The 27,717-nt window shown below is 42.9% G+C and overlaps 1 protein-coding gene across 2 annotated transcripts in view; it reads right to left on the reverse strand.

Annotated features, from left to right (window-relative positions):
* The window catches only part of LOC114647552 (myotonin-protein kinase), a 437,098-nt gene that overhangs the window by 77,417 nt on the left and 331,964 nt on the right, over positions 1-27,717 (reverse strand). For both annotated transcript variants that reach the window (XM_051934119.1, XM_051934117.1), the window contains exons 3-5: positions 7,179-7,270; positions 6,919-7,002; positions 4,167-4,262 (exon numbers count right to left, since the gene is read on the reverse strand). In XM_051934119.1, coding sequence (XP_051790079.1) covers positions 4,167-4,262; positions 6,919-7,002; positions 7,179-7,270 — 272 coding nt within the window. The remainder of the gene's footprint in view (positions 1-4,166; positions 4,263-6,918; positions 7,003-7,178; positions 7,271-27,717) is intronic.

The following is a 27,717-nucleotide window of genomic DNA, read 5'->3' on the forward strand; positions in this document are numbered from 1 at the left end:
GTAATGTTTCTTCCCAATGAAGAGTCGTATCTGCGAGAATTAAAAGATTTGTTGCTTGGTGAAAGTCAAATCCACATACGCTGTCACGCTTGGGTCACAGAGTTGCACAGATACGCAGGAGATTTTAGAGACAGAAACGTTACTCAAACACTTCAAACAAACATAAGTCTCTTTCAGGAGTGAATCGAGCTCTGTGTGTAGTCGGAGGGGACAGTTCCATCTCTCAATTAAAAGAATTGAAAATCTTCCTCTTCATAGAGGTGCGCCTCAGGAGCGGGACCCCCAAGAGGAGCAGATTATGTCTGGAGGAGAAGAGAGACAAGGCAGTGAGACAAAGAGTAGGACAGCTGCTGTACAGGCTTTTAAATATTCTAAGCGTCATGCGAGATGCAGATCACACGGCAGCAAGCCAGCAGCTGACCGAGCAAAGATGAGGAAAAAAAAAACCAACTGCATTTGTTTCCCATTGTATCACCGTTTAAGAGGGGGTTTCGGAGGAGCAACCATGTCTCCCTGGGGTGCGTTCAGCCTCCCTCTTCACAACGTTAGTGGCAGAAAAGCGAAGTGACTGGCACGTAGTGCAGACCATGTTTGCCAAGCAAAACGAGCAGGGGGCAAAGCCCCCTAGTTTTCTACAAAAAAAAAATAATATCAGCTTTAAAAGTCTTCCACCCCGTTTGCAAATCTCATTGCTGTGTATCACCTGACCAGGGCCCCCATCGTGCTGGTGGTCTCCACCTGCTGGTTCACCTGTTCTTGTTAGGATACTGTATGCTTACAATTGATTTGTTATTCTGCTCTCCAGTTATGCTTTGGCAAATGTTTTGAGGTTCATATTAGATTTTGGAATGCATATATTTAGATTTTCTTAACTGCTTTTGTATTAAAAGTTTTATTCATTCATCCATCCATTATCCAACCTGGGTCTGCTGGAGCCAATCCCTGCCAACACAGGGCACAAGGCAGAAAACAAAGACCGCGGGCAGGGGGCCAGCCCACCACAGGGCAAGTTTTATTCAATTAATTGTAATATTTTTGCATTTTTTTCCACACCATCCTTGTTGTTATGTGTTGTTCTTCCAAAGCACTAACGTGTCCCAACACTTCCAACAACACTTCCAATAATAGCAACTGTTTTACCATCAAAACCTCAGCTAGTTAAGAGGTCAAACGTGGGATTTTTATGAAATAAAAAGTTTTTTTTCTCTTAGAAAATGCTCTGTTACACTGTAAAACCATAAAAAGCACAAAAGGCATAAAAGAGTTGCTGGGAAAGGTAATCCAAGGTGAACAAAAGTCCCAATTCAAGAATCCAAAGAGTCGTTAAAAGACAGAGCAACAGGTCGACAATTCAGTAAAATCACAAGATGGAAAAACAGCAATCCAGCATCTCACCAAAAACTGCCAAACGCATTCGAATGACCTGCTATGGACTGTGGGAGAGCCCCCTGAAGTTATATGGCGGAAGGGAGTTCCCGGTGGTGATTGGCAGGTGGCCCCGCCTCTTGAGGGACCTCCCACAAAACACATGGAGCATAACACAGGTTTAGATACCGATACATAAAACATAAAGAATACTTCAATTCCTAATAAATGAAATTATATGAGGCGAAATAAAGAACAAAAATCATAACAAACAATCAAAAGAGATAGCAACTGTGGTGCTTACGTGTCAGATGAGCCCCTTCTGGAGTCATCGAAGGTAAGCAATACCCCACCGGGCCAGAGGGGGCGCTGTCTCTAAAGCTATCTTCTCTTTTCCACAGCACCAAAAAGAGGACCACTGACGACCCATTCCAGCTGGAGACCAATTAACATGCGACATCCCCAAATGGGGACATCTCAGTTAGAGCCAGGCCAGCTTTTGAAGCCAAGGAGGCTGCTTTGATTTCAGTTTAATTTCTTTGTGCTTTGTGCCTATATTTTTTCTGATCTTACTTGGAAATTCAGTTTAGTTTTAGTTTTCCTTCATTGTGTATTTTTAGTTTTCATTTTACAAAGACATTTCTATTTTATTTTTATATGTATTACTTTCAGTTTTACTTTTAGTAATTATGGTACATTTAAAGAGCTACTATGGAGTTTAGTTTTAGTGTCACAATGAGACAGAACTGTACACTTAACAGGTTTGGATATAATATGAGTTTAATGTTAGTGGAAGCTTACTACATGACACAGCTTACTATTTGGTTTTGTTTTCATCTGAAAAAAATATGTGTAATCAAAACCATGTACTGAATATAAATAATTTTACACAATTTTATAATTTTATGTCATTTGTGCTGAACAAATCTGCACTGACTGTTGGCACTTTTTTCTTTTCCTTTTATTGCCCAGAAAGGGCCAATTTGTGGGTTTTTTACTCTAAATGTCTACAACACACCACATATCCTGCTCCAACAACAATGTGCTTATAATGAATGCCTTCAATATTGCATTCAAAAATCCCAAACACTGGACTTTGTTATTTTCTACCAGCCATTTGATCTCTGATTCCATCTCAGGCACAAACAATTTATAGACAGAATTTTGCACCTGCAGGCCTGAAAAGATATAAAAAACTAGAAAACAATCAAACAAACAAAATGTTGAATAAATCAGACTCTGCAGGTGCATGAAAAAAAAATCAATTATGTGTTCAGGTAAAGAACCACTTCCAGTTGATGGATTTGGCCCAAAAGTTAACACAGATCTACAGTTTGGTGTAACAACCACATGCCAAATTTTATCCATCTATCTAGTTGCATTTTTGAGTTATTGTGTTTACACACACACACACACACACACACATAATTCCAAAAAATGGTATTTTCGGACTCAGGGAGTTCTAAAACGTCAAGATTCATCAAAATCTCGAGGTCACATTTTTTTAATCTATACTTTGTGTGCAAAGTAGCAGGTAAATTACTGTCAACAAAAAGCAGGCACCTGAGAAATAAACTGAAACGTAACTCACTCGTGATTTTTCTGTCCATACGGCAGCACATTACGATTTTAGGCGTTTGAATTACATCTTGATATACAACAAGTGCAAAGAAAGGCGGTGCGTAAATCGCTTTCTAATTCATGTGCTTTACGCACCCGCATTCAGCTCGCTCTGTCACCACAAATGCTGCGTCAACACCCACCTTCTGTCACCAGCCGCCTTTCACTGGATGAATACGTGCGGGCGGCTCGTGGTGGATGACTTTCAGTTTTAGAGTTAAAAGTTATAAGGGTTAAAAACTAACAGCAAGAATATTCATTCAAAAATGAAAACTAAAATTATTTTTAGTAAATTATTATTTTATTTCAGTTAGTCTTTCCAGCTACTTCAATAGTTTTGTTTAATTTTAGTTTTTCATTTCGGTTTTGTTAATTATTTTATTTCAGTTTATGAAAATGTTTTTTTTAATAATAGTTTCAGTTTTAATTTTAGTTTTCATTAACTATAATAACCTTGCAACATATACAAATAAATCAAAAACATATGACACAGACACAAAACAAGCATCTGCACCCCAGAACCCTGGCTGAGATATAACCCTTCTTATCTCTGCCATCTTGAGAAGGGGCTGCTACCACGTTGTGAAGTAAATGACCTGATGATGTTACGTCATCTGGAAGAAGAATAAATAAAAATTGCCAGTCAACTTGACCAAAAGCCCTGGATATGTGAAAAAGCGTCTGGGGGGTCTGCGTCCATTTTTGTGTGTAGCTACCTGAGAGGCCTATAAAAGACTCTCACTAATGGCCTTACTTTGCTTATGCTTGCTTGTGTGTCACTTTGACTTCACGCTGTATCGGAAATTTTTTTGCATTATCTTCGCGGCCACTTTATTTTGTTAATTGCAATTACTTTCTATAGCACGTACGTTTTGATCTTTGAACGGCGCTATATAAAATAATGATTAATTGGTGGAACACCCTGCATACTTCCTATCATGCCCCCCTCTTTCCTTCCTGTCCTGTTGACCCCTTGCCCCCTGCACGTTCACTTCGATCAGTACTGCCACCTACCTTTGGTCTCTTTCATGTACTTTTTCCCCAAATGTCCATGTTAAGAAAACATCACTTGATGTTCAGACGCCCAAGGGGTCAGGCTTCAATACTAAAGTGAACAGCGTGCCCCTTCGGCAGGGGTCTTTGGGGTGAAGTGCATGGCATTGGTGGTGACGATGACTTACCAAATAGTTGTCATCCTGGAAAGCAAAGTGAAGCTTGGTGATCCAGCGTCGGTCTCCACGGACGAGCACATCTCGCTCCTCTCGAAAGCAGGCAACCTGTAGATGGGACGAGACTGTATTAGTGGGGGGCTTCACAAAGGTCCAACGCTTCTCCAGAGACAAATGCAATGCAGATGTCTCTGCGTCATGCGTTATAGGTGGCGCAGTGGTAGTGCTGCTGAGGAGACTGTGGAAGATTGTGGGTTCGCTTCCCGGTTCCTCCCTGTGTGGATAGCGCTTTGAGTACTGAGAAAAGTGCTATATAAATGTAATGAATTATTATTATTATATATGCCATTTGGTAGGGAATTCAAAAACACAATGCTAATGTGTACCATCTGTTGGAAAGACAAATGCAATGCATTTTAGTACATTATTATAGTGACATTTGTGGAAGTAACCCTGGAGGAAGACAGGAATAGTTCAATCAATCAGTCTTTATTCAGCCACAGATGAGTACATGGATTCCACATTGCAAGGCAGAAGAGCAAAGTTCCCGTTTCAATCGACATTTAATATTCATTTTCCTCCCTCCCCCTTACTTATGAAACAGCATCTAAGCATTTCATCTTATATTATGCAAATCGCCAACTGTTTCTTTTTTGTGTACGTATCAAGAGGGGCCCCAAAGAAGGAAAAGTCATCCTTTCTGTGTCTAACGGACGCACGCTAAATAAAGAAGTTGTCCTCGGTCAGCTTACTGCACCCTGTCTTATGACAGACTCCCGTATGAATAACCTGCCGTTGAAACAAGACCGCTTTTAACCCTTAGTAGCTTGCAAGCAGTTAAATTTTCTTTCACACATTTTAGCTCTCTTGGGTGGTAGAACATCAAAGCTGAAGCATTAAAAGCCCAAGGGAGTCATCACATCCAATAAATGTGAGGGATAAAACGCCGTTGCTCCTTTCTGAATTTCAAATGTGCTGCCGTAACAGGAGACCAAATGATAGAGGGCGGGGCTGTATACAGTATAACACACTTCAGATAAATAGGCAGGAGCAGACCTGTGTAGTGATTTCAAAATCAGCAGCAATATTTTAAAATCAGTTCTGGAACGAACAGGCAGCCAGTATAAAGAGGCTAAAAGTGGAGATGCTGAGGCAAACTTTCTTGCCACAACCAAAAAAATTGGGAGTGGTCTCCCCGAGACTTATATGGGATGGATATTTGAGAAGTAAACCGCAAGAAAATGATTATATTTTTATATCATGTACATTAAAGAACGGGGCGCATGGTGGCGCAGTGGGTAGTGCTGCTGCCTCGCAGTAAGGAGACCTGGGTTCGCTTTCCGTGTCCCCGTGTCTGCGTGGGTTTCCTCCGGGTGCTCCGGTTTCCTCCAACGGTCCAAAGACATGCAGGTTAGGTGCATTGGGGATCCTAAAATTGTGCTTGGTGTGTGCTTGGTGTGTGTGTGTGTGTGTGCCCCGCGGTGGGCTGGCGTCCTGCCCAGGATTTGTTCCTGTCTTGTGCCCTGTGCTGGTTGGGTTTGGCTCTAGCAGACCCCCGTGACCCTGTGTTAGGATATAGCGGGTTGGGAAATGACTAACTGACATTAAAGAACCTTTAACAACAAATCAAATTAATAATATATTGAACAATTATTCTAAAGTAAATTTGAAAAAATTGGACTCTGCAGCTGCATGAATAAAAGGTAAAGTACCACTTCCGGTTAACGGAAATAGCCCAAAATTTGATAGAAATTTACATTTTGTACCTAATATTTGTATGAAAAATGTGGTTGATCTAAATGAAAGCGTATTGAAGTTATCGCGTTTACACACACACACACACACACACACACACAGACAGACACACAAACATAATTCCCATGGCTGCGGGTGTGCAGAGCATCACAAGTGGTGGCAGCAGTGGGATGGACTAGTGGCTGGGAGGGATAAAGACTTTGGACAATAACAGGAAGATTAAAGCATCAGTGTAATATGAACCCATTGTACTCAAGCAGTGGGCTTTTAATGATTTGCCTATTTATTGTTGGTTTTAACAGATTTTTGAAAGTTCATTTTCTTTTTTATTTCCTGTGAGCTTTAAGGGGAGGTTTGAGTTATTTGGTGGGTGCGAGTGGCAGCGGTCCACACTGCCAACCTTGGGGTTCAAAGTTGCATGGATTAGGCTGCAAGCATCCTTTCTGTGCTTATGTGTGGAGGTATGTGACACTGTGTGTGTGACAAGTGCAGCTTTTATTGGGACAATGGTGACTTACTGTAGCACACACATGTGACAATAATTGGAAGAGATCACTGTGACATTGTGGGGTGTCATCAGTGGCTTCATGCCAGCAGGCCACTAATTAAGAAATGTAGCAGATGAGTCAAAAGGCACAGTGGTGACCACAAGTGACTCACTAATCCTGAGTGGCAGCCCTGGACTTTAAGCCACATGCCTTTATCTCAGGTGTGACTGTAAACAAGTCACAGTATGTTGTTACTGTTCTTATAAATCACCTTGGGTAAAAATATCAGCCAAATATGTCAAGATACCAATAAAAATAAATCCAAGCCCATTTGTTGTCTGTGTGGACTGAACCTCACAGCTTTCAAGGGTGCCAATGTTCCAAAAGAGAACTGAGTCATGGTTGACTGCCCACCACAACCTGTTATGTCCGGTTGGGGCATATCCCTTCATGGACCAAGAAAGGCACTACAATTTAGGACAGATTGAATTCTTCCTCTGAAGAAGTTGAATTGGACATACCTCTCCCCTCTTGACCATGTCCCACTTGTTCATGATCTTCATGGCATACACCTGATCGGTCCTCCTCATCTTTGCCACTGCCACCTAGAATAATAAATCACATGACAAACTGGACTTATTTTGAAATTTTATCGGATGAGATGTCTAACATTCCATCCTGCTCCATGTCATGTAAAATCATGCCAGCCTAGTCCTGCTATACAGGTCAAGAGCTTCAGAAAGAATACCCCACGTTTTTCAGCCCACCTCAGTGCCCTCACCTCACTGAAGGTCCCACGTCCGATGACCTTGAGAATGTCAAAGTCATCTCTTTGGAGTCTCGTCTCCTTCACCTGACGCACCAGGGGTTCAGCTGGAAGGACACAGAGGCAGATGTTGATTAAGGCATTCAAGACAACAGTGGGACAATATCAATCAATCAATCAATCAATCAATCAATCAATCAAACAATCTTTAAGAATGTAATGTGATTTCTTCTACTTTGGTGTGCTGGGCTTGTAAACTTCACTTCAAGAGAAGCCCACCAAATCGACAAGCTGATTAAGGAGACAGGCTCAGTTATGGGACGCCTTCTGGACCCGCTGGAGGTAGTAATGGACTGACAGCCATTAGGAACAATGCTGCACATCCTCTCTGTGGCACACTGGCATTTAGGACTTCAAGTGTGTCAAGAAACACTACAAGGGCTCCTTCACAGGTATGGCAATATGCCATTATAATGCTTCACTATGATTCTTATCGTTACCCAAGCCAGATGGTTTTGCTCTTTATAGTAATACTTGTGTGTGTTGTTGTAGTTTCTTACAATATTTCTTAATTTCTTGAGGTTTTGTAAAAGTTAAAATTTCCCTTTGGACAAATAACTTATCTATTGTAATTGCCCTAAGGGATGGATAAGCACCCTGACTAGGATGAGGGGAGATTCATGGCTGAAACAGGAGGCCATAATGGATGTACACTACTGTATATATGGAGGCATAGCCTGGCTGGGATGGTGTTTGATTGGTATCCCAGATTTGTGTAAGATTGACAGATGGACTGGGGGAGATTCTCTGTTAAGGGAAATTCCTTCCCCAGTACAATAGATGGCAGGACACCCGCAGGGATTCATGAGATCTGGAGACCTGAAGGACAACCCCATCATGGTCCTTGAGTGCAGCCAGAGGGCACTGCAAAGAGAAGAACTTGTTTTGTGGGGCTTCTCAATGCTATGGCACCTGACGTACTCATGACTTCAACATTAAACAAGCCACTTGATCTCATCCAGGGAAGCTGGAGTTGGGTGGAAGAAGACAATGCTTGCCTGGAGGAGTGTGGAGGGTGTTTATTGAGAGGTCATTATGTACTTTGAAGAAAGAACCGATGGGAGGAACTGTTGTGTAATCTCTGGTCCTGTTCAGCCTATATACATCGGACTTCCAATACACCTCAGAGTCCTGCCACTTGCAAAAGTTCGCTGATGACACTGCTATCATGGGCTGCATCAGGAATGGGCTGGAGGAGGAGTATAGGGACCTAATCAATGACTTTGTTAAATGGTGCGACTCAAACCACCTACACCTGAACACCAGCAAAACCAAGGAGCTGGTGGTGGATTTTAGGAGGCCCAGACCCCTCATAGACCCCGTGATCATCAGAGGTGACTGTGTGCAGAGGGTGCAGACCTATAAATACCTGGGAGTGCAGCTGGATGATAAACTGGACTGGACTGCCAATACTGATGCGCTGTGCAAGAAAGGACAGAGCCGGTTATACTACCTTAGAAGGCTGGTGTCCTTCAACATCTGCAATAAGATGCTGCAGATGTTCTATCAGACAGTTGTGGCGAGCGCCCTCTTCTACGCAGTGGTGTGTTGGGGAGGCAGCATTAAGAGGAAAGACGCCTCATGTCTGGACAAACTGGTGAGGAAGGCAAGCTCTATTGTTGGCATGGAGCTGGACAGTTTAACATCTGTGGCAGAGCGAAGGGTGCTCAGCAGGCTCCTATCAATTATGGAGAATCCACTGCATCCACTTAATAGTATCATCTCCAGACAGAGGAGCAGCTTCAACGACAGACTGCTGTCACCGTCCTGCTCCACTGACAGACTGAGGAGATCGTTCCTCCCCCAAACTATGCGACTCTTTAATTCCACCCGGGGGGGTAAACGTTAACATTTAACATTATACAAAGTTATTGTCTGTTTTTCACCTGCATTATTATCATTCTTTAATTTAATATTATTTATTGTATCAGTATGCTGCTGCTGAAGAATGTGAATTTCCCATTGGGATTAATAAAGTGTCTATCTATCTATCTATCTATCTATCTATCTATCTATCTATCTATCTATCTATCTATCTATCTATCTATCTATCTATCTATCTATCTATCTATCTATCTATCTACAAGTCACTTTATTTGTATCTCTGGCTATGTAGGTGCATTTGTGTTTGGAGTCTGGGGCACCCCCTTATAGTCACGACTGGCCTAGTTGGCTTATCTGTGCAGCAGGAAGCTGCAATATAAATTAATTGTGTCCTGTAGGGGGCACACCAGCACCCCGAAATACCCAGACACAACCACACTACACAGTCTCAGATTCAAACAAAAATATTTTTGATTAATAAAAATACCTTTAATAGATTTTTATCACCTGAGAAATGAGTCACAATTCCTTTTTTTCCTTTTTCACCTCAAATCTCCCCCAAGCAAGCCTTGCCCATCTCCTCCCGACTCTGAGCCCCAGATGAGGCAGAGTGGCTGCTTTTCAACCCAAACCCTGGAATGTTTCCAGTGCAACATGACTGGCACTTGTGAGTCCAATGAAGCCTCTCTCTGTAACAGGGAAACCTGCTCCCAGCAGCGCCCCTGAAAATCTCAACAGAGCAAACGCACAAGTCCTGTGCAGCCCTGTGGGTGTCCAAAGAGGAGCCGTACGAGAGGGATACTGCCACCCAGTGAATGGGGGGAACACATAGCCTTGGGGGGAGGTCTCCCTGTGTCCTTATCTCATAATGGCTTCCTGACCAGGAAAGGTACCACTACCAGCCAACCTGTGTCTTCAATGACACTCTCTATCTATCTATCTATCTATCTATCTATCTATCTATCTATCTTAAGTTGCCTTTCATATCTATCTATCTATCTATCTATCTTAAGTTGCCTTTCATATCTATCTATCTATCTATCTATTATATAGTGCCTCTCATATCTATCTGTCTATTATATAGTGCCTTTCATATCTATCTATCTATTATATAGTGCCTTTCATATCTATTTATCTATCTATCTATTATATAGTGCCTTTCATATCTATCTATCTATTATATAGTGCCTTTCATATCTATTTATCTATCTATCTTATAGTGCCTTTCTTATCTATCTATCTATCTATCTATCTATCTATCTATCTATCTATCTATCTATCTATCTATCTATTATATAGTGCCTCTCATATCTATCTGTCTATTATATAGTGCCTTTCATTTCTATTTATCTATCTATCTTATAGTGCCTTTCATATCTATCTATCTATTATATAGTGCCTTTCATATCTATCTATCTATTATATAGTGCCTTTCATATCTATCTATCTATCTATCTATCTATCTATCTATCTATCTATCTATCTATCTATCTATCTATCTTATAGTGCCTTTCATATCTATCTATCTATTATATAGTGCCTTTCCTTATCTATCTATCTATCTTGTACTGCCTTTCCATATCTATCTATCTACCTATCTATCTATCTTATAGTGCCTTTCCATATCTATCTATCTATCTATCTATCTATCTATCTATCTATCTATCTATCTATCTATCTATCTATCTATCTATCTATCTTATAGTGCCTTTCATATCTGTCTATCTATTATATAGTGCCTTTCCATATCTATCTATCTATCTAACCAATAATTCAGATTAGTCTATCAGCCAATCAATATCTTTATTTTATATAAAAATACTTCCCAGAATGCATCATCTCAAGGCTCTTTCTTAAGCAAGCAATAATAAAATACCATAGCATTCACTTCACGATAAATTACAAGGGGGGGAGCAATGCTTAAAGGCTTCTGCCCCAATCCCCCAATCCCCCCTAACGTCTGTGTTGTTGATTCCTTTTGTATCCCAAAATTGTTTCTTTTAGACTAACTGGTCCATTCTGGTCCCTATTATGGACACTCAATGCAAAATCACTATACAGCTTCCAAAACAGAGAGCGTTTAAACAGAGTGTTCTGTTTGTCTATTTTGCTCAGAGGAAGGAGAGCAAATTCCGAAATGCATCAGTCAAAGAAGATTTGATTGGATGTTAATCACTGGGAATTTTTTTGGATTCAAATCTCTGTTAAAATCTTGCTTCAGCTGTTCAAATTAGTATAACATCTTGCACTGTAATGACCACAAAACATAAACAGGAGCCAGAGGGCTCAATTCTGGAAGTATTTAGCTCAAATGTATTATTTGTTTTGTTGTTTTTTTGAAAAATGTGTTTCAGCTACTTGTTTTAATTTTACTCTGCTGTTTTTTGTAGTAATTATTACTACAAAAATAACATGCTTCACTACTTGACATCAGAATGTAAAGGTTAATGGTGTCATCATTCTTTCAACCCCCTCAATCTTTATTACCACTACTAACATTTTATATAGCTTATTTTTCTTCTTCCTCCTCTTCATCCTTTCCCACTTCTATGTGGGTTGATGTCCATCCATCCATTATCCAACCCGCTATATCCTAACTACAAGGTCACGGGGGTCTGCTGGAGCCAATCCCAGCCAACACAGGGCGTAAGGCAGGAACAAACCCTGGGCAGGGCGCCAGCCCACTGCAGGGCACACACACCCACACACCAAGGACACACCAGGCGACAATTTAGGATCCACAATGCACCTAACCTGCATGTCTTTGGACTGTGGGAGGAAATCAGAGCACCTGGAGGAAACCCACGCAGACACGGAGAGAACATGCAAACTCCATGCAGGGAGGACCCGGGAAGTGAACCCAGGTCTCCTTACTGCAAGGCCCGTGCCGCCCCGGGGTTGATGTGTTTGATCAAACTCCTCCATACAGCTCCACCTGCACCTCCTCCTCAGACAGTCAGACTCCACGAAGTCAAAGCCCTCTGGCCCACCATTGCCCCATCCCTGGAGTCAGTCAGAAATCCGTTAACATCAGAGAGTGAAGTCAACAGGAGAGTTTCAACATCTCAGAAGACTCATGAAGCTGTGGCTCACGCATGAATCAGCCTCACGCTGGCCACCATTTCTGGAGAGGTGGGCAAAGCCAGTAGGACAGTGAAAGCTTCAGACTGCTTTGCTTTGGCAGCCCACATGAATTCCTCACCGTCCTTTGAAATTCCACCAACTACAGAAATACAATAAAGTTTTAGGACCCCCATGCATAATTGCATTCAGCATCAGCAAGATGAATACACTGACGGAGGAAAAGCAGCCGCACCTGGATACGGTGGTCCGGGTAGTTTGAGTGTGGAAGTGATTGGGTGTGTGCTATGATCGTCACTGCCAAAAGATGGCCTCATACTGTAAAAACACGCATGTCACTTGTAGAGTGGAACTTGATTTATATAGCGCCTCTGACTTGTTTCTCAAATATTTAAACAGAAGTTCTATTGCACACTAAGAGGGTCAGTCGAACGAGCCATCAAAGTGTGTATAGAAAAGAATTGGTGCCCTTTAAATACTCACATTTTATTGCTTTGCAGTCTGAAATGAAGACACACACACAAAACAATTGTTCTCATATTCCTCCAGCTGTGTTTACTCGATGCAACTTTATAACAGCCAAGTGAAAGATATAATAGCAAATGTTCAGAAATAAAATAACAAATAAAAACCAGTATCACTGAGATGGTTAAAGGATCCTCGCCCCTTTGTCAGTACTTTGTGGAGCCCCCTATTGCTTTGATTCCACCCATGAGTCTGTTCAGATTCTTCTCTATTAACTTTGCACATCTCGACTCTGTAATATTTGCCCACTCGTCTTTACAGAATTGTTCAAGCTCAGGCACACTGGATGGTGACCGTTGGTGGACTGCAATCTTCACGTCATTCCACAGATTTTCAGTGGAGTTTAAGTCTGGTCTGGTCTCTGACTCTGCCATGCCAACGACATTCACCTTTTTCTCCTTCAGCTACTGTGTGGTCAGCTTTGCTGTGTGCTTCGGGTCATTGACATGTTGGAAGGTGAACCTTCTTGCCTTGACAACTTTCAGAGGGCAGCAGGTTTACCTCTAGAATCTGAAGGTACTTTGCCCCATCTACTTTTCCTCATGGGTGGAGTGCTGGCTCTGAGGTTAGGGATTTGCACGGGCAATTGGAAGGTTGCCAGTTCAAATCACATAAACGCCAACAGTGAGTCTACTCCATGGGGACCCTGAGCAAGGCCCTTAACAAGCAATTGCTCCATCCTGGGTATGACGTTAATTTGCATCCGGCCCTCCAACCTGCAGGGAAAAACCATGGGGTTGGTGGCACTCCAGCCACCATAAAAAAACTCCCACAGTTCCATTCCATCTGAACTAGTGTGGTGCTGAGGTGTCACCCGTTGCATGGCTGCACTCGGGTCCTAATTTGGGATCATGTGGTGGGTGTGGCAATGCCATACCCTAACCTACTCTCTCTTAATAAGTGCAGAGAAATGCCCCACAACAGGATGCTACCCCCTCCATGCTTTACTGTAGGTATGCTGTGTTCTTTGGATGGTAAGCTGTATTGGCTTTCTGCTAGATATACTGTTTGGCGTTGAGGCCACATAGTTTGATTGTGGTCTCATCTGATTCCGTTGGGCCTCAGAATCTTCAAGAAGTGTTTTGGCAAAGCTCAATCGAGGCTTGATGTTGCCTTTCTTGACGAGCGGCTTTTTTCTTGCAGCCCACCCATTATAGCCACATTTGTGAAGCATTTTGTTGTATTGTAGCCACACTCACACAATAACCATTATTTGACAATAATTCCTGTAACTTCTTCAAAGTTGCCATAGACCTCTTGGTAGCCTCTCTCGCTCTTTCATTCAGTGTGAAGGGACGGCCTGATCCATGAAGGGTCCTAGTGGTTCCAAACACTCTCCACTTCTTTGATTATGGACTTCACTGTGTGCTCCTAAGGGACTGATGAAGCCTTTGAGATTTTTTTCGCTCCATCTCCTGACTTGTGCCCTGACCACTGTTTTATCCCTGAGAGAGATCTTGTGACAGCGCCTTGTCACCCATAGTTGATTGTTTGCTTTCAGTTGCACCTCCGAGCACTGGAATGCTGCAGAAATAGCTGAAGAGATCAGAAGGATTACAACTGAGCTCAGGTGGAAATCAATGGGCTTGGTGTGCAATGGAGAAGGTGATTAATAACACTTGACTGAGTTTAGCAGGTGATCCTTTAACCATCTCAGTGATTCTGTTTTTACTTTCTCATAGGGAAAGTATTGCAATCATCCAAAAAGTTGATCAGAATCTCGATGTTTTAGTCCAAAATACCATTTTTGGAATTATATCTGTATGTCTGTCTGTGTGTGTGTGTGATAAACACGATAACTTGAATACGCTTTCACTTTGGTCAACCATATTTTGCTCCATCAAACTCCAACTCCCAGCATGCCCTGCGGGGATCCATACTGCTGTAGCAACCCTAGATAAGGCTTCCCTCTACCATCCCAGGGAAGATAAGGCCCCAAATGAGCTCTCTCCCTTGGTCCTTTGACCCAGCTGGCATTCAGGTAATGGCCCAGGACATCCGTCACACCGGTTAACAAATTTTTGGCCCGTCTATTTGATTTTGATTTTTTGTTCTCATATAAAGGTTTTGATGTACACATATTTTTGAATTCCTAGCTACAATCTTTGCCTGATTCTCGATCGTGTATTTTCTTCTGAACCTTTTTACTTTCTCGTATACGAAGTATAGGGAAAGTACTGTAATTGTCCAAAGATTCGATATCGAGATTTTGATGAATCTCGACGTTTTAGATCTCCCTGACTTTCTCGTATGCGAAGTATAGGGAAAGTATTGGAATCCTCCAAAAATTCAACTTCGAGATTTTGATGAATCTCGACGTTTTAGACCTCCCTGAGTCCGAAAATACCATTTATGGAATTATGTCTCTGTGTGTGTATGTAAACACGATAACTTGAGTTCCCTTTCACTTCGGTCAACCAAATTTTGCATACAAATATTAGGTACAAAACGGAGATTTCTATCAACTTTTGAGCTATTTCTGTTAACCATCCGATTTATTCAACTTTATTTTTATAATAATTGTTCAACATATTGTTATTGGAGTATACAAGAAAGTCTAGGAGAGACCACTTCTGATTTTTTAATTTATATATTTTTTTCTGCTATGATATATTTCACTTGGCTGTTATAAATTGCATTGAGTAAATACATATGTCAAATTTTTTAACTGTGTATGTCTTTATTTTGAAGGGGCCCAATTCTTTTCCGTACATACTGTAAGTGACTGGAGATGAAATGCTGGACTTCTCCACGGTCATCTTTGTCTTCACCGATGGGTCTCACCTCACTCACGCTGCTGATGACCACTGCATTATCATTAATGAGATGACACAGGTAATGGTAAAGGGGGATGACATTGTCTTTTGAGTTTCCAATACGATTGAGGAGATCCTGCCAACCCAGCATGCACAGCCTTTCAAGTTAAGCAGGCCAAGTGCCCTTTAACAACAGGACAATGACAGGCCACACATGGTTTCCATTTTCTTGGAAATGGCTTCACAATGTCATCGCCTTTGTTTAATTTGGACAGAGTATGGCTTGGGCAATGTGCTATGCCACACTACTGCTTCCCAGGAAAACATTTTACTGGATTGTGCCCACCTTCACCAGCAACAGCTAAGGACCTGACCCAGACCAATGTATGGATCGCGTTCTGTGATTAAGACCATAAGAAGGATTTCATTGAAAACTGCATGACTCATGAATTCAGTGCCATCCTCTCCAAAGGTAGCTATTTCCTTAAATCCTTCATGCCAGGAAACGTGCCGACCCCTCCAGCTCTTGCAGAGGAATGAGGAGGTTCAGAAAAAAAATCACTGGATTGATTTACCACCTGAAGACACCAATGGCAATCAAGAAGTTATAATCCAGAAGCACCTGTGTGTCCAGGGCTGGACGAGTACAAACAGTCCGATTATTGCAAGGCCTTTGTAAAAAGAGCGCTGACGCCTTCCAGGTCCATGTCCAGCTCCATGGGCTTGAATCCTGTGTGGAATCTATTAGTTCTTCCTATGTCTTTGGGGGTCTTCTACCACATCCTCAAAGATGCATATGTGTCTTTAAACCGCTGTCATACATGCGCGTCTGAGGATCACCCTCCAAGCTCTTCCGAGCCATGTGATATCACCCTGGGCTGAGAGGGGGCACTGTCTTGTCCGTCTTGTCTTTTTGTTCCTCCACTGTGCCCAGGAACCGCCCAATGAGAGCAACTGACTCCGCCCCTTCCAGTTCCTGGGCTATAAAAGGGTGACCGCCCAGAAGGAGGCATCACTTCTTCTAGGGAGCTCCACGAATTCGCTAAAGCTGACTATAGAGCCTGATTAATGGCAGACACTTACTTTGCATGGCAACTATTTTTTTACACCACTGTATGTTTGTTTTCTGCTGAGATTTAAATTAAATGTGAATGGCTGGGTTGGCACCCCAAAAATTCTTCTTTTGCAAGCCTGTTATTCCCTCAAACAACCATAACACATATTCCAATTTGGCCCTGTGATGAACTGGGATTAGACACTGACTCCTCTTTGGCTTTTTTAATATTTATACTAGCCAAAGTACACGATGTTGCATGAGTAGGAATAAATGGGGGGAAAATGCTGTCTGTTAGAAATTCAATATGGATAAATGCACCCCACCATGACACAAAACTATTAGATTGGGATTAATAAAGTATCTATCTATCTATCTATCTATCTATCTATCTATCTATCTATCTATCTATCTATCTATCTATCTATCTATCTATCTATCTATCTATCTATCTATCTATCTATCTATCTATCTATCTATCACGTCCTGGTGAGCTGAATGACTTCCGGCCTGTCGCTCTAACATCACATGTGATGAAGACCATGGAGCGGCTGCTGCTTCACCACCTGAGGCCACAGGTCCAACACGCCCTCGACCCTCTGCAGTTTGCATACCAGGAGAAGGTGGGAGCGGAAGATGCCATCATCTATATGCTACATCGATCCCTCTCCCACTTGGACAGAGGCAGTGGCGCTGTAAGAATTGTGTTTCTAGACTTCTCTAGCGCCTTCAACACCATCCAACCTCTGCTCCTTAGGGACAAGCTGACAGAGATGGGAGTAGATTCATACCTGGTGGCATGGATCGTGGACTATCTTACAAACAGACCTCAGTATGTGCGTCTCGGGAATTGCAGATCTGACATTGTGGTCAGCAACACAGGAGCGCCGCAGGGGACTGTACTTTCTCCGGTCCTGTTCAGCCTATATACATCGGACTTCCAATATAACTCGGAGTCCTGCCACGTGCAAAAGTTTGCTGACGACACTGCTATCGTGGGCTGCATCAGGAATGGGCAGGAGGAGGAGTATAGAAACCTCATCAAGGACTTTGTTAAATGGTGCGACTTAAACCACCTACAACTGAACACCAGCAAAACCAAGGAACTGGTGGTGGATTTTAGGAGACCCAGGCCCCTCATGGACCCCGTGATCATCAGAGGTGACTGTGTGCAGAGGGTGCAGACCTATAAATACCTGGGAGTGCAGCTGGACGATAAATTGGACTGGACTGCCAATACTGATTCTCTGTGCAAGAAAGGACAGACCCGCCTGTACTTCCTTAGAAGACTGGCATCCTTCAACATCTGCAGTAAGATGCTGCAGATGTTCTATCAGATGGTTGTGGCGAGTGCCCTCTTCTATGCAGTGGTGTGCTGGGGAGGCAGCATTAAGAAGAAGGATGCCTCACGCCTGGACAAACTGGTGAGGAAGGCAGGCTCTATTGTTGGCATAGAGCTGGACGGTTTGACATCCGTAGCAGAGCAACGGGCACTCAGCAGGCTCCTATCAATTATGGAGAATCCACTACATCCATTAAACAGTGTCATCTCCAGACAGAGGAGCAGTTTCAGCGACAGACTGCTGTCACTGTCCTGCTCCACTGACAGACTGAGAAGATCATTCCTCCCCCAAACTATGCGACTCTTTAATTCCACCAGAGGGGGTAAACGTTGAACATTATTCAAGTTATTGTCTGTTTTTTACCTGCATTTTTTATTACTCTTTAATTTAATATTTTTGCTGCTGGAGTATGTGAATTTCCCCCTGGGATTAATAAAGTATCTATCTATCTATCTATCTATCTATCTATCTATCTATCTATCTATCTATCTATCTATCTATCTATCTATCTATCTATCTATCTATCTATCTATCTATCTATCTATCTATCTATCTATCTATCTATCTATCTATCTATCTAATCCTACAAGACAATCAAATAAATATCCGAATTAATTGAAAAGAAAACACTGGACCTGTGGTCTTAGATGAGATTCCACTTTGACCCCTTCAAAATTTTGTGCCTACTAAGGACGATATCCTTACATCAGCCCCAATGCACTCCTGATGCCTGATGGGAATTGTGGTCCCCACATCATCACTATTTTTTTAGTTTCCTCCTTCACTTTTCAACCTCTCTTCCCAATACACCATATCTATTGTGGATGCCACATGGGATGCCCGTCCAGAACAGGGGACGGTTCCATACCAGGACGGGAGGCTAATAATGGGCAGATAGGCAGGAGAAAGGGGAAAGGGATCCGACCCAGAAGGAATGACCAGAAAGGATTGGTGGACAATCCACCGAAAAGAGAATCTGTCGCTGGTGGTTTTTTATTCTCCCAACACGCTAGATGGCAGCGGCCGTGAATATCAGAGCCCAGTGGGAAGCCAGCAGGTCATGCTGGGAGATGGAGTCCGGCAGAGCATCCCTGCTGGGATCACTGGGTGCCACAAGAGGGCACTGCAGAGAGACAAGCTCCCTGTTATAATGGACTTTCACATGACCCGGAAGTGCTTCCATCAGGCAGTGGCCCTTGCACTGGAAGAACTCCCAGGTCCTTAATAAAAGGGGCCGCACTCCCTTACCCAGTTGAAGCTGAGGTGGGAGGAAGGAAGGCAACACTCAGCTGGAGGTGGGCAGTATGGTGGTGGTGAGAGAAAGGTATTGTGGAGAGAGATAACTGGTGTCTTTGTGGAAGAAGTAGTTTAATAAACCTTCTATTATTTGAACCCAGGACTCACTGTGTGTTCATGTTTGGGGATCTAAGGCTCACTGACGGCCCTTGGTTCCCTCACACTATATATTAAAGTTAAATATCTGTCCGTCTGTTTGTCAGTTTTTTTTTTTTTACACAACCTACACGACCTAATTTTCCATAGTTGTTCTGTAAGATCATACGGCCAAGACAGGCTACTTTGGAGCCCAAACTGTTGACCCTGTGGGTCTCAGTGTGTTTTTTTTTCCCCTGCACACCAGCGCCACCTGCTGGCTGAAAGCAAGTGAAACATCCGAACAGACTAAAGCCACACAAGCAGACAAATGGACCAGAGCTGAACATGACTTACCTGGGCAACACCACATGCTGCTTCTCTCTGCCGTAACACAAATAGGAGTATTGTGTGCTTTTGAGGGGCGTGTTGGGTGAGGCCTGATCGAGAGGGACAGAGCAGCACAACACAAAGGAGTCTCAGAGGGTTACTCTTTAACTCCTGCTTTGTCGTTTTTTTCTTCTTCATAATTTAAGCACTACAAATTGTCCACCTTGAAATAAGAGGACACGTCAGAGAGAGAAAGAAAGGTCAGGAACTTGTGCTGATAGGTTAGTGTCGCACCCATCATACGTCGAACCACCTAGATTGGAACTTGAGTGCATCGGGTGACACCTCAGCACCACACTGGAACAGAGTGAGGCTTTTTACGATGGCTGGAGTGCCAATCCTGCCACCATCCCCAAAGGTTACCCTGTAAGTTGGAGGACCTGCTTGTAGGGCTGGGAGCAGATTAACTTCATGACACGACAGAAATCATGGATACAACCCAACATGGAGTTGCCACAATTCAGGACCCAAAAAGAACAAATGAACGACTCACGAGAACAGAGCCACTGACAGAGAGGGAGGGTAGATGACAGATACGGCAGCTAGCAATAACAACAGGGTCACCATTTCAAAAACACATAAACCTTTGCTTTCTTTCCTTAACACATTATAAAAATATTCCTGGGTAATGCTGGGTACTTTGATGAGTAGCCTACTGTATATTTTAACTTGGACCAATGGCAAGGCAACCTGCAAAATTCTGTAGTTTTTGTGGGATTAACAGACAGACAGACATCCAAACAGCTGACGATTTTCTCTACATAGACTGTGCTCTTTTGCTGCCATGTATGCCTACTGACTTCACCGCCATTTACTTCCACATTTCCCTGGGAACGACCCGGATTTGTGTGATGTGTCACGTCAACACCAAGTCATCACTTTGGTGCCGTCTTTATCCGTGTTTGCAGATAGCTCCACAACTTCTTGCGATTCCATTTAAGTCATTTATTAGCACGTCCTGTTGACTTTAATTTTGGGAACTTGTTTAAAGATTTAGAAACGCAAATATTTTTGACGTCCTGGTTACGATCCTTACTTACCTCATGAGTGCATTTTTTTTCTGCTGATCCCCTCCTAACAGAACACTTCAATGTTATTCGGAAACTAGCGTAGTAAGCGGGATCTGTCATGAATCTAATATGTTGTTTATTTTTTTTCAACAATAGAAATTTTTAATTATGATCTGCTAACTTTTCACAGTATGGTTTTTATTAATGGAGAATTTAAATTTATTCTTGTTTTTGGGTTTTTTGTTTTAAGTTCTGATGATCTTGTTTTGTTTTTGGTTAGTGGGTCCTGTCATTTTGTCCGAGCCTTTGCTATGGTTCTGTGAAATGTTACAAGGGGGGCGTGGCCACCAGGAGTCACATGCTGTGATCTCATTAGCACGGTAATGTGAGAGTTGGTGTCACATGTCCAACAATGAAGACAAACATTTCTCACATAGTTAGCAGTTTAGTGTCTGTTTCTCTGATTTAAAGTAGCTGTTGATGATCTGGAGTTTTGTTTTCCTACTACACATTTTGGATTTTAGGTTTAGTGACATATCATGTGGAAAGATCAGATTATATGTCCCAAATATGCTGTACTTACCATGTAATTAGCTGTATAATTGCAGAGTAACTAGGTGTTATTACCTTGTACTTACTGTGTAATATGCTATGACTAAGTACACAAATGTAACTGTTATTCCACAATTTATATACATACATATTTATAACAATTGTGGAATAACAATTGCAATTGAGTACTTAGTCATAGAGTTACACTGTATCACACTGTTGGCTCAGGTGCAACCCATTCTGTTGCTCATTACAATACAGTACAATACAATTTATTTTTGTATATCCCAAAATCACACAAGAAGTGCCACGATGGGCTTTAACAGGCTCTGCCTCTTGACAGCCCCCCAGCCTCGACTCTCTAAGAAGACAAGGAAAAACTCCCAAAAAAAACTGCTTCCCCCTATTGGCCACTCCACAGCTGAGACAGCGGAGTGCTTGGACAGCCAATCTGATTAAAGGACCCCTCTACCCAACGATTCCTGCGATCCTCCATCAGGGATTACTTAAACAACTTGGCAGGTAGGGGATAGTAACAAATTAGAACTATCATGTTACTTATGTTTTAGTGCTAATGACCAACAACAGAGATACAGTCTATTCAGTTAATCAGCAGCTCTAGTCAGGGTGTGCTACACTGTAACAGTGAGTCTTCAGCCAGGATATGAAAGCTGAGACTGCAGGGGCATCTCTTATAGTAGCAGGCAGACCATTCCACAGTTTAGGGGCCCTGTAACTAAAAGCTCGACCTCCCACTGTTATTTTATTAATCCTTGGAATCATAAGCAGACCGGCATCTTGAGATCTTAATGTGCGCTCTGGTTTGTAAGTCATGATAAGTTCAGACAAGTAAGCCGGACCTCGGCCATTTAAGGCTTTAAATGTTAAAAGTAGGATTTTGAAATCTGCCCTAAACTTAACCAGGAGCCAGTGTAAGGATTTAAGAACTGGAGTTATGTGTTCGTATTTTCTTGTTCTTGTAATGTCATTGTTGTCATTGTAGAGATGTTTACAGGCAAGCTACAGACAAATTGTGGGGTCAAGTCATTTGACTGGACATGATTAGGAAAAGGCACTATGGCCATGTAGTGCAATTCTCAGAAGGTGCTCTGACTCACAGAATCCTCATTGTTGAGGACCCAAGTGGTTGGACCAGGTCAAGGGGACACCCACGTAACACCTGGCTGCAGTAGACAGATGGTTATTTCTAGGGGGGAGAGGAGTGGACCATGTGTCTACCTAGGTGGTTGGTGGATCCTGAGCCATGTGGTTGGTGTGGCAACACACTGTACAAGTGTATGCTCCCCCACTTGACCTGACCTGACACAGTTGTCTATAGTGGGTCCAACAGATGAGCAAAAACCAAGCCTTGAGATCAGACGAATTGCCTGCAGAGTGAAGGTGGCACACTGGATGGACAGGCATCCCAGCAAGTAGTCAGGAAGAACCTTTACCCAGATGGGAGGCCCCAGGTGAACAGAAAGGCATCCTGGCCAAGAGAGGGAAGGATGGCACACCCGGACAAGGCTGCCCTAAAAAATGGATGGATATCCCAGTCGGAGAAGATTCCCTACCCAGACAGGATGCCTTGGCAAATGGACAGGTGTCCATCAATCAGACTTGATTCCAGTACCTTCCCTAAACGGGAGAAAAAAGAAGGACGGGGAAGAACTGTCTCCAAGGGTGTTTATTCCCCCCGGCACTAGATGGCAGCAGCCCTCCATATCGGTGCTTATTCAGGAACCAGCAGGGAATGCTGGAAGTTGTAGTCCGGCAGCACAGCCCTGTTGGGGTCCGTGGCTACTGGAAGGGGGTGCTGCAGGGAGATACATTCCTCACTATATTGGACTTCTGTATGTCCTGGAAGTGCTTCCAACGGGCAGCAGCCCAGGCACTGGAAGTACTCCTGGGTCCTCAATAAAAGGGACCACACTCTCTTGTCCAGGCGAGTCGGAGATGGGTGGAAGGAAGACAACACTCAACTGGCGGAGAACAGGTGAATTGTGAGGAGATTGGGTGAGAGAGATAACTTGTACTTTGGTTACTTTGGAGGTATTGCGGTTAATAAACATCCTTTATTTGAACCCAGGACTGCATTTGTGTGATCGTATTGGGGTTTGGGGTTCACCGGCATCCCCAGTTCTATCAGAAGAGCTACAGGACAAATTGAATCGAGGCACAGATGTGAGGAAGGCTACAAAAAATTCCTGCAGCATTGAAGGGTCCCAAGAGTACAGAGGTCTCCAAAATTCTTTAATCGAAGATATTTCGAACAAGCACAACTCAGGGTAGAGAAGCTGCCAAACTGGCCAAATGAGCAATCAGGGGGAGAAGATCCTTGGTAAGAGAGGAGACCAACAACCAACTCTGGCTGAGCTCCTGAGAACCTGTGTGGAGAGGAAAGAAACGTCTGGAAGGATAATCATCACTGTCAATATGGCAGTTATGGCAGAGTGGCCAGGTGGAACGTTCTTCTCAGTAAATAGCACATGAAGGCCTGCTTGGAGTTTGCAAACAGGCACCTGAAGGAGTCTCAGACATTGTGAAACAAGATTGTTTCGGATTAAACTAAGACTGAACTTTGTAGGCCTGAATTTTAAGCACTACATCTGGAGGAAACCAGGCACTGTCCATCACCTGTGCAATGCCATTCCAACAGTGGAGCATGGTGGTGGCGGCATCAGGCTGTGGGGGTTGGGGATTGAGAGACTTGACAGGGGTGGGTAAAAGCTGAACAGAGCGACGTACAGAGATGTACCCTTAATGAAAACCTGCTTCAAAATGCTCTGGACCTCAGACTGGAAAGAAGGTTTACTTTCCAAGAGGACGATGACCCCACGTGCAAAGCAAAGACAACACAGGAGTGGCTTGGTGTCAACTCTGGGAATGTCCTTGAGTGGCCCAACCAGATCTGAGACTTGAACCAAATCAAACATCTCCAGAGAGACCTGATAGCAGCCGTCCACTGATGGTCTCCATCTAACCAGGCAAAACTTGAAAGGGTCCACAGAGAAGAATGGCACAAAGACCCCAAATCCAGGTCTGTGAAGTCTGCCACATCAAATCAAAGACAAAAGACTGGACTTGCAGTCAAAGGGGCTTCAATGAAGTGCTGAGCTAAGGGTCTAAGTACTCAGGTCAATGGGATATTTCAGTTTTTCAGGTCTCATTGATTTGCAAAAACTCCTAAACTCCTGTTTTTCGCTTTGTCATTCTATTGGTATTGATTGTGGCTTGATGAGGGAAAAAATGAATCGAAATGACATAACTACGTTTATTGAAAATGACCAAAGTGCAGCAGCTCCAGCTTGTAAATGGGATTCAGCAAAAGCCTGACACGTTGAAATGATTCCACAGATGAAATAGCTTCATTTTGAAAAGTTTGAGTTAAAATTCAAAGTAAAACAGTTCACACAGAAAAGAGAAAATTGAAACAGCAAAAAAAGAGAAGTTCTTGTTAAGAGAAGTTCTGCTCAAAGCTTAAATCTTGTTTCATTTCTAATCGTTACAAATCACTTGTAAACGTTTCTGAACCATTTAAGAACGGTCAGAAAACTGTCTGCCGTTCACATTTCTAAGCTGAAAATGGGTCTTTTAAGTGGCTGTGCACTGGGACCATTCTGAACATCAACTGACTCCATTATCACAAACTGTGTCTTAATTATAGCAACAAAGTTCTATCTCTTATGAACTTACAGGGGGTTTAAGGCTGTGCCATTGACTAAGCAAACACTTAACTTACAGCATTACTTTCTAAGATTGCAAATTACAAATGATTTTAGCACAATGCTGTGGGAAAATAAAATGTGAAAAAGTGAAGGGGGCGGCACGGTGGCGCAGTGGTAGCGCTGTTGCCTCGCAGTTAGTAGACCCGGGTTCGCTTCCCGGGTCCTCCCTGCGTGGAGTTTGCATGTTCTCCCCGTGTCTGCGTGGGTTTCCTCCGGGCGCTCCGGTTTCCTCCCACAGTCCAAAGACTTGCAGGTTAGGTGGATTGGCGATTCTAAATTGGCCCTAGTGTGCGCTTGGTGTGCGGGTGTGTTTGTGTGTGTCCTGCGGTGGGCTGGCACCCTGCTCGGGATTGGTTCCTGCCTTGTGCCATGTGTTGGCTGGGATTGGCTCCAGCAGACCCCTGTGACCCTGTGTTCGGATTCAGCGGGTTGGAAAATGGATGGATGGAAAAGTGAAGGGGGCTGAATACGCACTGAAGGCGCTCTAATTATACAAAAAGTGCACACACACAGCAAGCGCAGAGCCCTTTGTATTTAAATGAAGAGCAACAAAGAAAAAAGGGAACAACGAGCACAATGCTGAACTGAATGGCATTGGCCACAAGAACTGGCTTCTGATGTGTGACGTGCTGGCTGTGCCAACGCTGCCATTCAGAGCTCACTGCTCTGTGGGACAACTGAGCTGTTAGTATAGAAACATATATTCTTAAAGTTGATGATTTGCATATGTTCAAAGAGAATCATGAACATTTATGAAAATAAGCATTATATCATAGTACACGTTAGTATAGCAAGGGTTAAATCACAAAGAGGTCTGTGCCTGTAGATTGGAATATTGGAAACTACAAATATTTCATGAGTCAGGTAGGTCAGGTAGGTAGGTAGAGTGAAAGGCACTACATGATAGATAGATAGATAGATAGATAGATAGATAGATAGATAGATAGATAGATAGATAGATAGATAGATAGATAGATAGATAGATAGATAGATAGGCACTATATGCCTATATGATAGATAGTGTCGCACGAGGCTGGGGGTCAGACCCGGCCGGGATGCCTGGAAGGACTGAGAGGTGGCACATTTGTCCTCCAGGCCACGAGGGGGCAACCGCCCTGGAGCAGAAGAGGCCTACGGAAGGGGCGCAGGAAGGCTCAAGCCCGTTGGGGCCCATATCCACCGCCAGGGGGTGCCCCGAGCCTCATGGAGCCTGGGATATATTTACTTCCGCCACACTCCTGTAGGACGATCCTTCTAGGGACACCCGGAGTGCTTCTGGGTGCTCTCCTGATGCTTCCGCCACGCCAGGAAGTGACATCAGGTAGAGCACCTGGAGCTCATCCGGGTAAGGATAAAAGGGGTCGCCTCCCTCCAATCAGGGAGCTGGAGTCAGGAGCAGGAGCAGGATGAAGCTCCTGGAGAGAGAGGACAGGTGGCCCACAGACAGTGAGAGAAAGGCCCGGTATAATGGTGATTGGTGCAAGGAGCACAGTGTCCGGGCAAGTCTCACGATAGATAGATAGATAGATAGATAGATAGATAGATAGATAGATAGATAGATAGATAGATAGATAGATAGATAGATAGATAGATAGATAGATAGATAGATAGATAGATAGATAGATGGATAGATATGAAAGGCACTATAAGATAGATAGATAGATAGATAGATAGATAGATAGATAGATAGATAGATAGATAGATAGATAGATAGATAGATATGAAAGGCACTATAAGATAGATAGATAGATAGATAGATAGATAGATAGATAGATAGATAGATAGATAGATAGATATGAAAGGCACTATAAGATAGATAGATAGATAGATAGATAGATAGATAGATAGATAGATAGATAGATAGATAGATAGATAGATATGAAAGGCACTATAAGATAGATAGATAGATAGATAGATAGATAGATAGATAGATAGATAGATAGATAGATAGATAGATATGAAAGGCACTATAAGATAGATAGATAAATAGATAGATAGATAGATAGATAGATAGATAGATATGAAAGGCACTATAAGATAGATAGATAGATAGATAGATAGATAGATAGATAGATAGATAGATAGATAGATAGATAGATAGATAGATAGATAGATAGATAGATATGAAAGGCACTATAAGATAGATAGATAGATAGATAGATAGATAGATAGATAGATAGATAGATAGATAGATAGATAGATAGATAGATAGATAGATAGATAACCCCCATACCTATTATTTCCAGGTGTTGAATATGAGCTGAGGACCAGAGATAATGGTGGCTGGAACTCAAGGTGGGGAGAGGGCCTGCCAGGCGGCCATGATGGATAAGATACAGTGCTATACTTATTAGGCTGGGAAACATTGGTGGAAATAATTAGAGGCAGGACCAAGGCAATGGGTTGTTGGAATCAGATTGTGTGTGAGGTAAACTTTTGATAAGGACTGTAATAAATGAAAGGTTGCCGAGTTGCTAGTTGCTCAACTCATCCGAACTGACACCGTGTGTACATCACACCGCAAATCCTGAGGTCTCCGGGTGCCTTCTTTGAGCCACAACATCAGTTAACCAAACGAGGCTGATGGACTCATTGATGTTCTTCTCTCCTTTGTCAAACCTCTCATGTTCTTACTTGGCAGTTACCACTTTAGATTACATGTTGCGGCATTTATTGAAACTTTTATTATGGTGGGCTACTAATGAAGTAAAGTCAAGGAGAAAGAATTTGAAATACAACATCAAAATTCAGAAGACATCGACAATTAGCGTTTACAAGCAATGCACAGAGAGACAGCGTCCAGTTCCTTGAGCCTGTCCAGTTCCAGCCACCATTATCTCTGGTCCTCAGCTCATGTTCA

Source organism: Erpetoichthys calabaricus, chromosome 1, assembly GCF_900747795.2.
Source record: "Erpetoichthys calabaricus chromosome 1, fErpCal1.3, whole genome shotgun sequence".
Taxonomy (NCBI): Eukaryota; Metazoa; Chordata; class Cladistia; order Polypteriformes; family Polypteridae; genus Erpetoichthys; species Erpetoichthys calabaricus.